General features: G+C 35.7%; 1 protein-coding gene across 3 annotated transcripts in view; it reads right to left on the bottom strand.

Annotated features, from left to right (window-relative positions):
• The window catches only part of PTPN12 (protein tyrosine phosphatase, non-receptor type 12), a 70,617-nt gene that overhangs the window by 26,583 nt on the left and 31,746 nt on the right, over positions 1-12,288 (bottom strand). For all 3 annotated transcript variants that reach the window (XM_027679428.1, XM_027679426.1, XM_027679425.1), the window contains exons 3-8: positions 8,727-8,803; positions 7,607-7,702; positions 6,540-6,578; positions 5,719-5,790; positions 2,931-2,990; positions 1,190-1,332 (exon numbers count right to left, since the gene is read on the bottom strand). In XM_027679428.1, the coding sequence (XP_027535229.1) occupies positions 1,190-1,332; positions 2,931-2,990; positions 5,719-5,790; positions 6,540-6,578; positions 7,607-7,702; positions 8,727-8,803 (487 nt within the window). The remainder of the gene's footprint in view (positions 1-1,189; positions 1,333-2,930; positions 2,991-5,718; positions 5,791-6,539; positions 6,579-7,606; positions 7,703-8,726; positions 8,804-12,288) is intronic.

Here is a 12,288-nt window from a genome sequence, read left to right as displayed (position 1 = left end):
GCTTAACTGCTGACAATTTTATTGCTCTCTCTTTCTTCACACTATTACCAGTTACCACAGCTTCAACGGTAGGGATCTTGTCCAAGTTTAATGACAGACGTTAAATGGCAGAACAGAATATATTTAAAGACTTCTTGCATTTTTCTGATTTAGTATTACATCTATATTTTCTGCTTTTTAGCTAAAAACATAAATATCAAAGTTATAAAAATGGCAATCAACTATCACGTTTATTTTTTTCCTAATAGCACGAATTCCCCTATTTTACACATGAAGTTATAATTCATGCATATCTACTACATTATAATTACACTGTTGAGAAGAGCCAACATTTACAACTATATTGACATTCAAGAGAAACAGGACAAAGTGAAATAGATTTCAGTGCTAAGTAAGTTTGTTATGGGTTTAGATCTCAATTACTTAAGAGTGACAAGTTAAAAAAGAATGCAGCTAAAGTCAATACATTTCTATGCATTTTAGGAGAATAACTAAACTCTAAGGAGTTTATAAGCCCCAACGACTGACATTTCCTGGCTTACAAATCTGAATTCATTATTTTCCTGACATAATACATGAACTTTTGTTACTTTAAAAAGCATCAAGTATCATAGGCAAGAATTTTCCAGATAAATTATCAGAAACTGTCAATTCACCAAAATATCTTCACAGCAGTTCAGTTTCAAGTCCTTCTGTCAGCCAAATTTCAGGTCAAACGGTTGCTCAGGAGAAGACTTCCCAATTGGAAACTACAGTCTGCCCATTAAAGATGTTTTTTGTCATACTAAAAGACAGAGTTCTTAGTGATGCACCTGCTCTGTAGTCTCTCCTATTATGAATGGAGCCTTCACTTCCATAACTGATTTGCAATCATCTTCAAAGTCTATTTTGTCCTCATGAGGATTTACATGTCTTAAAGAACCACAAAATGGTTTCCCTTTCAAAGGCTCATTCTTTCTGATTGATATTCTGTCTTAAACTGAAATAGAAGCAAAATCTCACTGTGGCATCAGTTTTAAGAAAATGAAGGCTGTATGATTTTGAATTAAGTTTTGACTCAAGGAATTTTTTAAACTGAAGTAAACAAATAAATTCTGATTTAGAACCAAACTAATGCATCTCATACCAAAAGCCTAGACTCCAAAAAAAATAGACATACATAAAGTCAAAAAATAAATATATTAAATACCTGCAGTGTATGCAAATTGGTACATCTTCATGTTCCTGGTATTCTCTCATCAAGCTGATCATGTCCAGAATAGAATCAAAAGATGAAGGGACATCATGGTCAGGCCAGTTAACATAATGAAATTGATAGACACTACGAGTCTCCTAAGGGAGAGGCAGGGAGAAAGGCATTAATGACAACACACATTTGAGTGTGTACGAAAGAAGCAGTTCTATGAACCTTCACTTTTTGCATGATTAAGTGTGGACAAGCAAAGTCATTTACTGTATTAAAAATACTTACAGTTTGTACCACTTTGTAAAACAAAAGAGGAATTCTGAAGTAGTGTTTTGAGGCCTAATAATGCATAAGAAAATGCACTATGGGACAGTTCAGAGATAAAGGACCCACAAAACTGGACCACATTAAAAGATTCTACATCTTTGCAGTCATAAACTTGGAAAGGGAGAAAGAAAGGGAAAGACCACATGAAAATTTCTTTTTCTAATTGTACTTTTGTAACTTACATTGGAAAGAAATTGTCATATTACAAAATACAGTATGGGCACATGTGCTCACACTCAGAGGGAAATTAAGAAAATGAGAGAAATAATTAAGATTGTATTTAAGTATGGATCACACCTGCAACAACAACAGGTACGCTTTTGTTCTCGTCACATGAGCTACAATAGTACTAAAGACAGGGTAGGAAGCAGGCTTTAGAACAGCCTAGTTACTCAGCTACTTGAATCCCTGAAAATCCTCTTCCTCATCATTATCCAATGATAATGATATCCACACCTGCCAGTAGAACTGGTAGCCAGTTGTACTGCACCTTTCCATGCTGTGGTCACACCTCTGGATTGCAGTACACCCTTCAAAGTAATGTACTGGAGAGCATGAATTTTCTTATCAGTGTTACAGGCTACAAGTTTCAAGACCTAAGCTACCTTCTGTTTAGTTATTTGAGAAGCAACATAGCAGCCTCTTGAGCATAGAAAGTTATCTATTTTTGATGCTTGACTTTTCCCAGACCTGTGGAAATGCCATAGGTAGTAAAAACTAGAGACAATGCAGCCTAAGAAAACCCACATTTTAAAATCCAGATGATTATGTAAAACCAAGGTCATCAGAAAAAAGGAAGTTACGGCTGCCTATTAAGGTCCATCAAGAAATTTCACTTAATTACTTTTAAAAAGACCAGTGATTTTTCACATTAGCAGAATTATCGGAAAAAACAAATCTGAATTTGTTTTTTATATGAAAATTGAAAATTCTTCATAGTCCTATTTTAATGCCACTTTTAATCTAAAACACCAAAGTCCTTTCTTGAATATAAACAAGCTTCAGTCAAACTGATTTCCTCTTGACAATAAATCAAAGTATAAGGCAAATTCCAACAAGCACACAGACTTTATCCAAAAAGAAGCTAACTAGAAGAAACAGGATTTTTTTTACAAGTTGGACTCAGTTTGTCATCATATTTTCAATTGGACTAAACAGTGGAATTCTCCCAGGGTGGCAGAAACTTTTTAGTTGTTACCATATGCTATTGAAGATCATAACACACCCCAGAATAAACAAGAACATACATAAAAGAAAGAGTTTCACTACTCTTCTCTTATATCATTACTTCTAAACTTTATTATTTATACACATACAGAGTCAGCATCTAAAGAAGTGAAGATATTTTTATGAGTTTCCACCATTGTATCATTTTACAGACCTTTGAGCAACAGACCAGAAGTGACCATGTACTTACATTTTGAAATTCAAGTAATAATGTTCTAATGAAGTAATCTGTTCTTGCTTGCTCAGCTTCCTAAACACAAGAAAACAGTAATGAATTGGGGGGGGAATCAATATACAGCATACAGGATATAACTAAACACTCAAACTTTAAACTCAGATGCCCTTTTTCAATTTACTGGTTTTGTATCTATGATTTCCTCAAGAGGGCCAATAAAAACATTAACATACCAGCAACTAAGTTTGCTACATAATAATGGCCCATCTTCGCGAACGAAGATTTGGGGAAAGGTCTTTTTACCTTTCCAGCCTGCGCAATGGATTTTTTTAGGTGAGACACAGCCTGCGCTGAACTGAGCCCACCCTTTAATCCTAAGGTTCATCTGCCGGGGTCAAGCAAGCTTGGACAATGGCAGTGAGGTCCTCAGGACGTAGGTTTGTTTAGAGTGTCCTTCTCATAGATGGATGGCCACACAGGGCTAACGACCTCCAACAGGCCAGGAGACCGGGGAATCGAACCCGTGGTCGCAGCAGTGAAAGTCCTGCACGCTAACCACTAGGCATAACATGTGTGAAAGATGTTCCTTTTACTTAAAAATGTGAGTTTTGAAATGAATGTCCAGTCTGCTCCTGAAACCATCAATAAATCCTGTAAGAATATTTTTAAGTATCTCTTTTGTTTTATTTCTCTATACTTTTAATTTACAGATTGCCTTCCACAGCCATCTCTCTATAACACTTTTGCTGTGTAAACTTCAGCTTCTTATCACTATCCTGTGATATCTCCTTTAATTTTTTTCCTTTTCCATTATTTTCAGTTAAGGGTGCATCTGAATGAATCACTAATTATCTTGGTTGTGGCCTAAAAAGCCTGGCTTCTAGGCTCCCAGAATTTTCAAATCTGACTTTGGAATACCAAGGAAAGTTTATACTGCAGACATTAAACAGTATTATTGTACTTAAAATATCAGTAACATCAGAATTTGAAGATGCCTTTAAAAGCTTAGCATTACAGCTACCCACAGAGAATTTAGGAGATTGCATATATGCTTTAATGTATTTCTGTCTCCTACTGGGAATTTACCATTTCCCACCAACAATTGCAACACCCTGTGGGTTTAAAGGAGATGGTGCATAGCAACACAGTCCATGGACACCTGTGGACCTACAGGTAATACATTCTCAGCTGGGGCCAAGAAATCAATTACACCATACACACAAACCCTTCTCTCCAATACCACTAGGTACAGGGAAAAACCCAGCCAAATTTAAATCAATTTAAGGTAGGAAAAGGCTACTCGGAATTTTTACAGACTAAAATTTGCAAGTATATATATTTCCTGACAAGATGAACTTGAAGTGTGCTTAATTCTTGGTAGACTATTTCAAAGTAGTATTAATAGCTCAATAAACTGGCATGTTAGCTCTCTCTGAACACCTTAAAACACTTCAGCTGGAAAACAGCAGCAATTTCTGTTCAAACCCACATAATTTATTTAAGGAGAAGTAAAAAACAGTTTTGAGATCAATCTGAAAGGGATCAATTCCACTCTTTTAGACTATGAACAGCTAAGGCTGATGACGAACTGCAGTGTAAAAAGTTCCCAGTAAGATCATTTACACTAAGGAGAGCCATGTTCATCACTTCAGCGCCATGTTTCATTCACACCCTGACAGTAACTAACAGCACAAGGGAGAAATGGATTAAACTACTCTGGGGCAAGATTAAAAATAAAGACACGGGGAAGTGTTTTCTTCCAACAACATGATGCCAACGTCAGAAAGAGCAGGTGACAAAAAGCAAAACTCAACAAAAAATTTATCAAATTAATCATGCACTGCATGATTTATGAAAGCATAGACAATCCAGGGACACATTCAACTAAGGAAGTCTGTTTGTCCGTTGCTAGAAGCTGACAAATACAAGGAGAAGGATCATCTTATACATGACTTCTCTGTTCTCTTCCCTTAGGTCATTAGGTTGTCACTGAACACAAGAGATGGGCTGGATGGACCTTGGTTTCACTTGGAATGTGATCACAGCCCTAAGGGCTAGAAGTTGGACAAACAGGCCAGAAACACATTTAAAGCAGGAAGGAATAAAGATACATAAACAGGTGCGGACAAAGGTAAATTGGATACTATCCCACACCTAAGGAATGCTGATCATTTTGATTTTGGTGGCTATGGTCCCACATGCCATATTCTCACCCATACCCTGAGAACCTCACAACTAATGGAGTCAGTTTCTGCTATTTCCTTTTGTAAATGGCAATTGCATCATGACTTCTCTTACTCTCCAGTTTTCTGGAATCATAGATCACTTGACAGTTATCCCTTAGGAATCCTTCAGGAAAAGACTGAGACCTCGTGGTGACCCGCTACTTATTTTTGTTTTGATTTTAAAAGCAACAATAGAAGAAATTTTCATTTCTCATGCACCTTCAGAACACGCAAGTCATAACAGACAAAACAACTGCACGAGTATTTGATTTCTTGAGTACGGTACAGACATTCAAGACTACATCATGTAAAGCTGAAGAAGTAATAACTACAAAGATATAAGATCAAGGCACACAGGTTCCCTACTTTAAAATAAGAAAACAAAACAATCGTGGAGGGTTCAAAAAAACCCACACAGCTTAAACGTGCACATTCCTTTGAGAATCCTTGTGTAAAATTTAGTACTGAAAGATCAGAAAAGCATTTCTTTTATAATATAAACCATTTGTTGAACATTTATTTGAAGGTACAAAAGCACTAAATCCTTACAAAATTAATTTATAAAGCTTTATACTTACACAAGAAACACGAAATGGTCCAAAAGTTACAGCTGCTTCTCCATACAGAGGCCAGTAACGCTCACATTTTTTCTGTTAAAGCAAAGAATTCTGATTTAATTCATGCGTAGCACTGAAGGATGATGATTAACAGAAGCAGAGCAGACAAAATGATAACCCCGAATGCCTTATTCTGGACTTCTTTTAAGATAGTAAAATAACATTTCTTTTGGATAACAAAAGGAAAACAAAACCAAGACCCCAGATGACCAGTAAGTACAGCCAAAAGACACTATGTAAATTAGGACGTGAACTTCATGTCTGCCTACACACATGCACAAGCTTGCATCAAACAGAGGGGAGCAATGAAAGCTTAGTTTTTTTCCTGAAAGCTGGGAATTCACAATTCTGGACCACTTTTTTTTTTTCCTTCTAAGGTCATAAGAATAAAGCAGAGAGATCTTTAAAAAAATTGTTTTTGCAGCTGTATCAATTGACAGGAAATTCAGAAGGACTCAGGATTTTGATAGTTGGCCCACATCCCACAAAGAGCCAGACACGTTTTTTCCATAGTGACATGACCAGAAACAAACCATTGGTACAGTTCTGTGTACAAACACATATTCCACTGAGATGACACCTAAATAATAATGTAACACTACAAATGGAGCAAAGAAATGCAGACTCATTAACTGTTTCCTATGGACAGAAATGTAAGGATAGGCATTCTCATTCCATCTAACATACCAATATTATTACAGTTATGGATTTGGCATATGAAGCTTCACCAGTATTGCCCCACACGAGCAGAGCTCATTCAGTTTTGTAGTTAGGATACATACCCTTCCCATCTCAAACTCTCGACAGGCCATTACAATTATCTGAAAAGAAAAAAAAGATGTTCCAAGTTAGCTGGTTTTAGATCAAGTAACTTCAACCAACACTTTCCTACTTGCTTCTATCAGGAAGATACTGAAACTCCTTAATTAGCTACTACAGAAGAGACTAATTAATACTGTTTTCCTACCTGCATAGGCATGCTCTTTTACTTCTAAAAAAGTAACAAAGTTTCATCCTTCACAAAATCTACATCACTAATACAACATATTAAGGCTACTTAATTCAAATTCACTGTAATCCTGTACAAATACTTTATTTATTCAGCCTGAATGTAAACTCTAAACTTAATCATAAAAATATAGAATCATTTGCCAACTGGAAGAAACATAACTATATTTGCTTAAAGTGACACAGATGGCATAAAATAGGAGTAAAACCCAAAAAAAAACCCACCCAAAAAAGGACCAAGAATTAAAATTCTTAGGTGCAGCTATTTTTGATACATTACTGTGAATAGCACAATAAAAATGCACCAAGAGGTAAGCTATTTGTTACAGTAAGCCATGATTTAGGTGCTTGATAAAACAAAAAAATATTTTCAGAAATAATTTGTTGAACATATCCAATTTTAACAGTATTCCTGACAAAAATTCTTGTTTGTAAATAAATAGTTGTAGAATATATAAATCAGTAAGTAATCCCAAACTAGCATAAATAGAAAAGTGGGGTTTTTTTGCTTCACATGCTGCTTCTGTATTTGATTTTGTCAGTCCACATAAAATCAGAGTTGCAAGGTCTCCCATGGAACAGATGTAACCAAGAACCTATTCATAAACATGAAGAATTTAACATTCATTCAATAAAATTATTACTTTGAATTTACATTGTTAAATTGAATAAATAATATTAATTACATATAGAATGCTATTTAAAATACAAAAAACAAGATTTTGAAAATGAGCAAGATCACTGTCAATATTTTTTGGTAATGAAAGCCAGCTTGGGCAAAAAATAGACAATTGCTATGCTATGAAATAAGGTAACACTCAGTTTTTCAGTAGGTACTTACAGCAACGTTGTATTCCCATATCATCCTCCAGAAGTCTATGACTGTATTGGCTAAGGGTCCCTGCGTAGCAACGTATGCTTTTGGCCCATGTACTCCCTGGGATTGCACAAAGAAACCATTAATATTTATAAAGAAAATTTATCTGCACTGAATGAAAGAGGTTTTAGGTTATAATCATGCAAAATTAGAATATCCTTTTTTTTATATCCAACAGGAAGGGTGAATATCAAACATGAGCCCCAATTACATTAGTGGGAATTTCGCTGGTGATCTCAAGGGGGCCCAAGATTACAACAGCTACAGCACTGCCAGAGTCTGTTACAGAAAACAAGTTTCTGTATGTTCTGTTCAAATTCTGAAGATTCCCTATAAGTCCTCATTTTCTTTCTTCAAACATTCAATAATGAAAATTTGAAAATCTTTCTGCTAAAAAGCAGCCTGTTGAACAAACTTAAGTTCCCTGCTCCCACTAATACATTTAAAAAATACAAAGTTTTGAAATTTGTTTTATATAAATCTTGAACAAATTAATATTCAGCCTTTCAAGCTAAATATTCAAGCAGGGAGAATTACAGGAATATCTGTTTCTGAATAATAAATGCTGGGTAAAAACATCAGAATAAAGTACAAAGACAGCTCAAGACATTAATACTTTGAAACAAAACTGGCTTTTAGTCAAATTCTGGCTTCTCTTTTAGAATGATAATTCCATTGGCACACTTTTGCCATGAACAGCAAGAAGTGTGTATTAATACACACAATTTGTCAAACACCTCATTTATAGTTCCTAAAAACAGTCTTTCTTAAAATGGGGTATTTTTATCAGTAACAACTGCGTCTGAACACAACTGCATCTCAATTTTCCTATGGTATAAATTTCCAATTTGCTTGCCTGCCACTTTAAAATGAAGTATTTTATATTTTCACTTAGGAGTAATATCAAAGCTTTAAAAATTGTGTTAGAAATGGCATCATGTTTGCAAATTTATTCAAGTCATAATAAAAGAATATCTTCCCTCACAGCTTTAAATTCTCATCTCAGACTCTAATATTAAAACTGCACTGACACAAAATAAAAGCTAAAAAAGAATTCAAGAACTGGTAAATTAGTAATACATACCTTAATAAAGTTTGCATTGATGTAGTCTGAATCTTGTGGGGGAGTTTTTAAGGTCAGTTTAACTCGGCTATGATCAACTGAAAGGAAAATATTGGGTTTTTTAAACAAGAATTACAACACGAGTAAATCAGCATGTAACAGTAAATCCAATATATATATAGTACATTAAAGAACATCTACCAAAGGTTAGTCACATAAGCAAGTCAGTTCATTTAATTTATGAATAAATCAACTCATGTAGAAATAAGCAGAGCAGCTCCTACTGCTATGTGGTGCTTCTGATGCTCAAGTTCACAGGGTACCATCTCCTGGAATTCCAAGAATGCATCATTACAAAGAGTCAAAAATCAATTAATCAGAAGCCATGAAAATTGTAGTTAATTGTTGCTACACAACATTAACACAGATCATGATGGTCAGAATTAAAGGCACACTTACGGAAAGCAGAAAGAATAAAATACCAGTGCAGAGTTAATGCAGTTGGCAGGTCTTAAAGTCTCTGCCAAGGAGTCCTTTGTCAGGTATTACAACACGAAACTTGACTGGGGTTTATTGCCCAGGCACAGACTGACCTCTGTCCCCCAAACACTGGGCTGGGCACTTTGCTGGGGCACTTCTGAACTAGAAAGCAGCAGATTCCTTCATTTAAGGGGTTTTGACATGCCAAGTTTCTGCCTCAAACATTACTGACTGTCTCAGAGAAAGCTGCTTATAAAAACAGCAGCTCTTTGGAGACCAAAATCCTCAGCAGTCTTAAAAATAGCCTTATTACTTGTTGAGAGAATAAACTAAACATTTTGGTATTCTTTTTGGCATTGAAAAAAACCCCCTGCATTTTTAATACTTGATTGTTACTAAAAAGGGGTAGGTGGTTGGCAGGTTCACTAGTCCTTCCAGCTCTTGTTGACAATAATACTTCCTAGCTATGACACAAAAATCATTCACACTGTCTCTACAATAGAGGCTCCTTTAGTCGTAAATCCAGATAAGAAAAAAATTATCTTCAAATTGGGGAACAGAAGTATTTGCAGAAACAGCATCTGCTCAAGCAATTTATGCTACTTTCTGCTCCCAGGGTCAATTCCTCAACCACAGAACAGCTGCTAAGCATTTGATTAGACCTAAATTCGAGAAAAAGAAACAAAGAACAAATATATTTCAAAGGAGCAAATATGGTTAAGTTGGGGGTTTTGTTTTGTCAAAACACCACCGATAATAAAACAATGAACCATGCCCACAAGAACTACATGCTAAGAGTAACTTCTATACAAAAAGGTCTTTCAAAAAGCTTGCAAGATGGTGAAATTTTTCTGCCAGACTTCTCATAACATGCAAAAAAATATCTGCATTACAATGAAAGGCTTCCTAAAAAGGCACAAGACTTTTAGATCACAGATCTAAGACAACACACATAAAGGCCTAGAGAAATCTAAAACCCATTAACTGTATTACACTCTGATACATAGAAGGTTAAAGCGAGAACACTGTCTAAGCATGCAGTACTGTCATAAGCTTTATACTAAAAACTCCTTTTAAGTGGCAGAACAGACTAATTAAAGTAGCAGGCTAGTGAGGGATCCTATCTTCCCAGCCCAGTAGATCCAAAATTCTACAGCAGTTTTCAAATGTTGACATTTCCAGCCTGTCTCTATGTGCCACAGCTCAGCTGCTACAGAGTTTTAGATCTGGAATAGAATTCCCCAAGAAAAATCCATTGCAGGTTTCAGCTTCAGAAGATTAAGTGCTTGGATACTGTTATGTAACTTAAAGGTTCAGTTCACAATGACTAATTGGTTCTTCAGGTGACCAGTGAACACCATGTTTCATTTAACTATCATTTAAGATGGCTTAGTAAACTGTAACAGGAACATGCATCTTTTACTCTGAAGCCAGTGTTGAGTTAGAACTGATCTCTCTGGTAGAGTAACAATTTCTGACAAACATAGCCCTAATCTCTGATTAAGTTACAAATGTACAGTCTTTCCTGGATTTACGAGAGATAGGCAAAGTATCATCGCCTTTCTCCTGGTTCTTCTCATTTCTGTCAAGCTGGTCTCCCATCAATTTATTGCTGGAAACCTTGGATGTTTGAAGACATTCTCACTGTATGAATGAGAACTGAAAAAATGCGCCTTCAATTTTCCTCAATGTCAGCTTTGAGGTTCATTCATTTCCCCACTGTGAGCTGTGATCTCAATGACTCAGGTTTTATTTTCATGCAGATGAAAGATATGCAGATCTACTGCTCTAGTTGCAGCCATTCACTACTGTAGTGCTACTGTCTCACCAACAGCCTGGGTGCTACCATGATTTTGCTGTTTTGTTTATGATCTACCAAAATGCTAGGACAGAAGAAAGAGTATATCCACTGCTAATAAGATGACAATAACAACTTCCTCTCTCTTTTCACTCCATCTATTAAACATTTCCTCCCAACTAAAAAAACCCGAAACAAACACAAAAAGGTCAATGATATTTAATTATTTTGCTGCAGTTCAGCTCAGTGACACACTACTCTTCAAGATGTGATCTGTGTTATACGTACATCCCCCAGTGAAATCTAAACACGTGCATTTCCTTCTCCGTGCAGCAGCAAGCACCACACCCACCTTGCTAAACAATCTACGGCCTTGGCTTTAGGCTAAAGTTTACTGCTCAAATTGCTGCTCGAAGCACTAATAAACAGTAAAAATTTCAGCACTAGAAAAACCCAGCACACACGTATACAACAACCTTAAACACAATAATTCACTGGAGTTTATTATTAGAACACATCTTTAAAGTGAAAGCTAATGATGCTTAAAACCATTTTCAACTGCAAACTAGTTGTAAACCTCCTAACAATTCAGAGAAAGCTGAGCAGAGCAAAATATACCTGTTGCTGACCTGGGAAGCGTAGAAACCTTTAATCTCGCTGTCAGCTGTTCATATCAAAGGGCATGGTAAGAGCTTCTGAAATGCAGTCTCAGGAGCTACACAAAGTGAGCTTGTAACAGACAATCTAGTAATTTCACATCACTGATCTGTTATATCCACACAGTGGTGGTTTTAAATTTTAAATTCTGTTCTGACTCCTTTCCATGTTTTTTCTATGTCCACACATAAACAGAATTTTATTTAGGCTCTAGCAATATAGAAACGAAACTTAATCCAGCATTGAAAGTTCTTCAACACCATTTGCAGAACACAAACAACCAAAAAAAAAAAAACTATTTTACTTCAAACTTACAGAGGCTTAAGGTTCTGTAAAATTTCATCTGGAGTTTATGCTGCCATTTGTTTGTTTTGTACCATGAATAACATGCTCCTAAGAAAAAAATACATTTAAGCACCTTGCAAAGTTCTCAACTATTCTGAGCTGAAATGAAAGTGTTGGCTTGATATGGCTTCAGAACCAGTACTTTTATCTTCAGGTGATACCTCTCTCTCAAAATTTAAGAATGTTCATTCACTTTGCCTTCCAAGTTAAAAATTAAAATTTTAAGAAGGTTATCTTTCAGTAAATTATCTCCAATTTTGCCTTTCAGTAGTAACTAAATAGTAAAATTCAAAATACATGAAG

Source organism: Neopelma chrysocephalum, unplaced genomic scaffold (genome assembly GCF_003984885.1).
Source record: "Neopelma chrysocephalum unplaced genomic scaffold, ASM398488v2 Primary Assembly neopelma1_45, whole genome shotgun sequence".
Classification (NCBI taxonomy): domain Eukaryota; kingdom Metazoa; phylum Chordata; class Aves; order Passeriformes; family Pipridae; genus Neopelma; species Neopelma chrysocephalum.
This window is presented reverse-complemented; position numbering and strand designations above follow the sequence as displayed.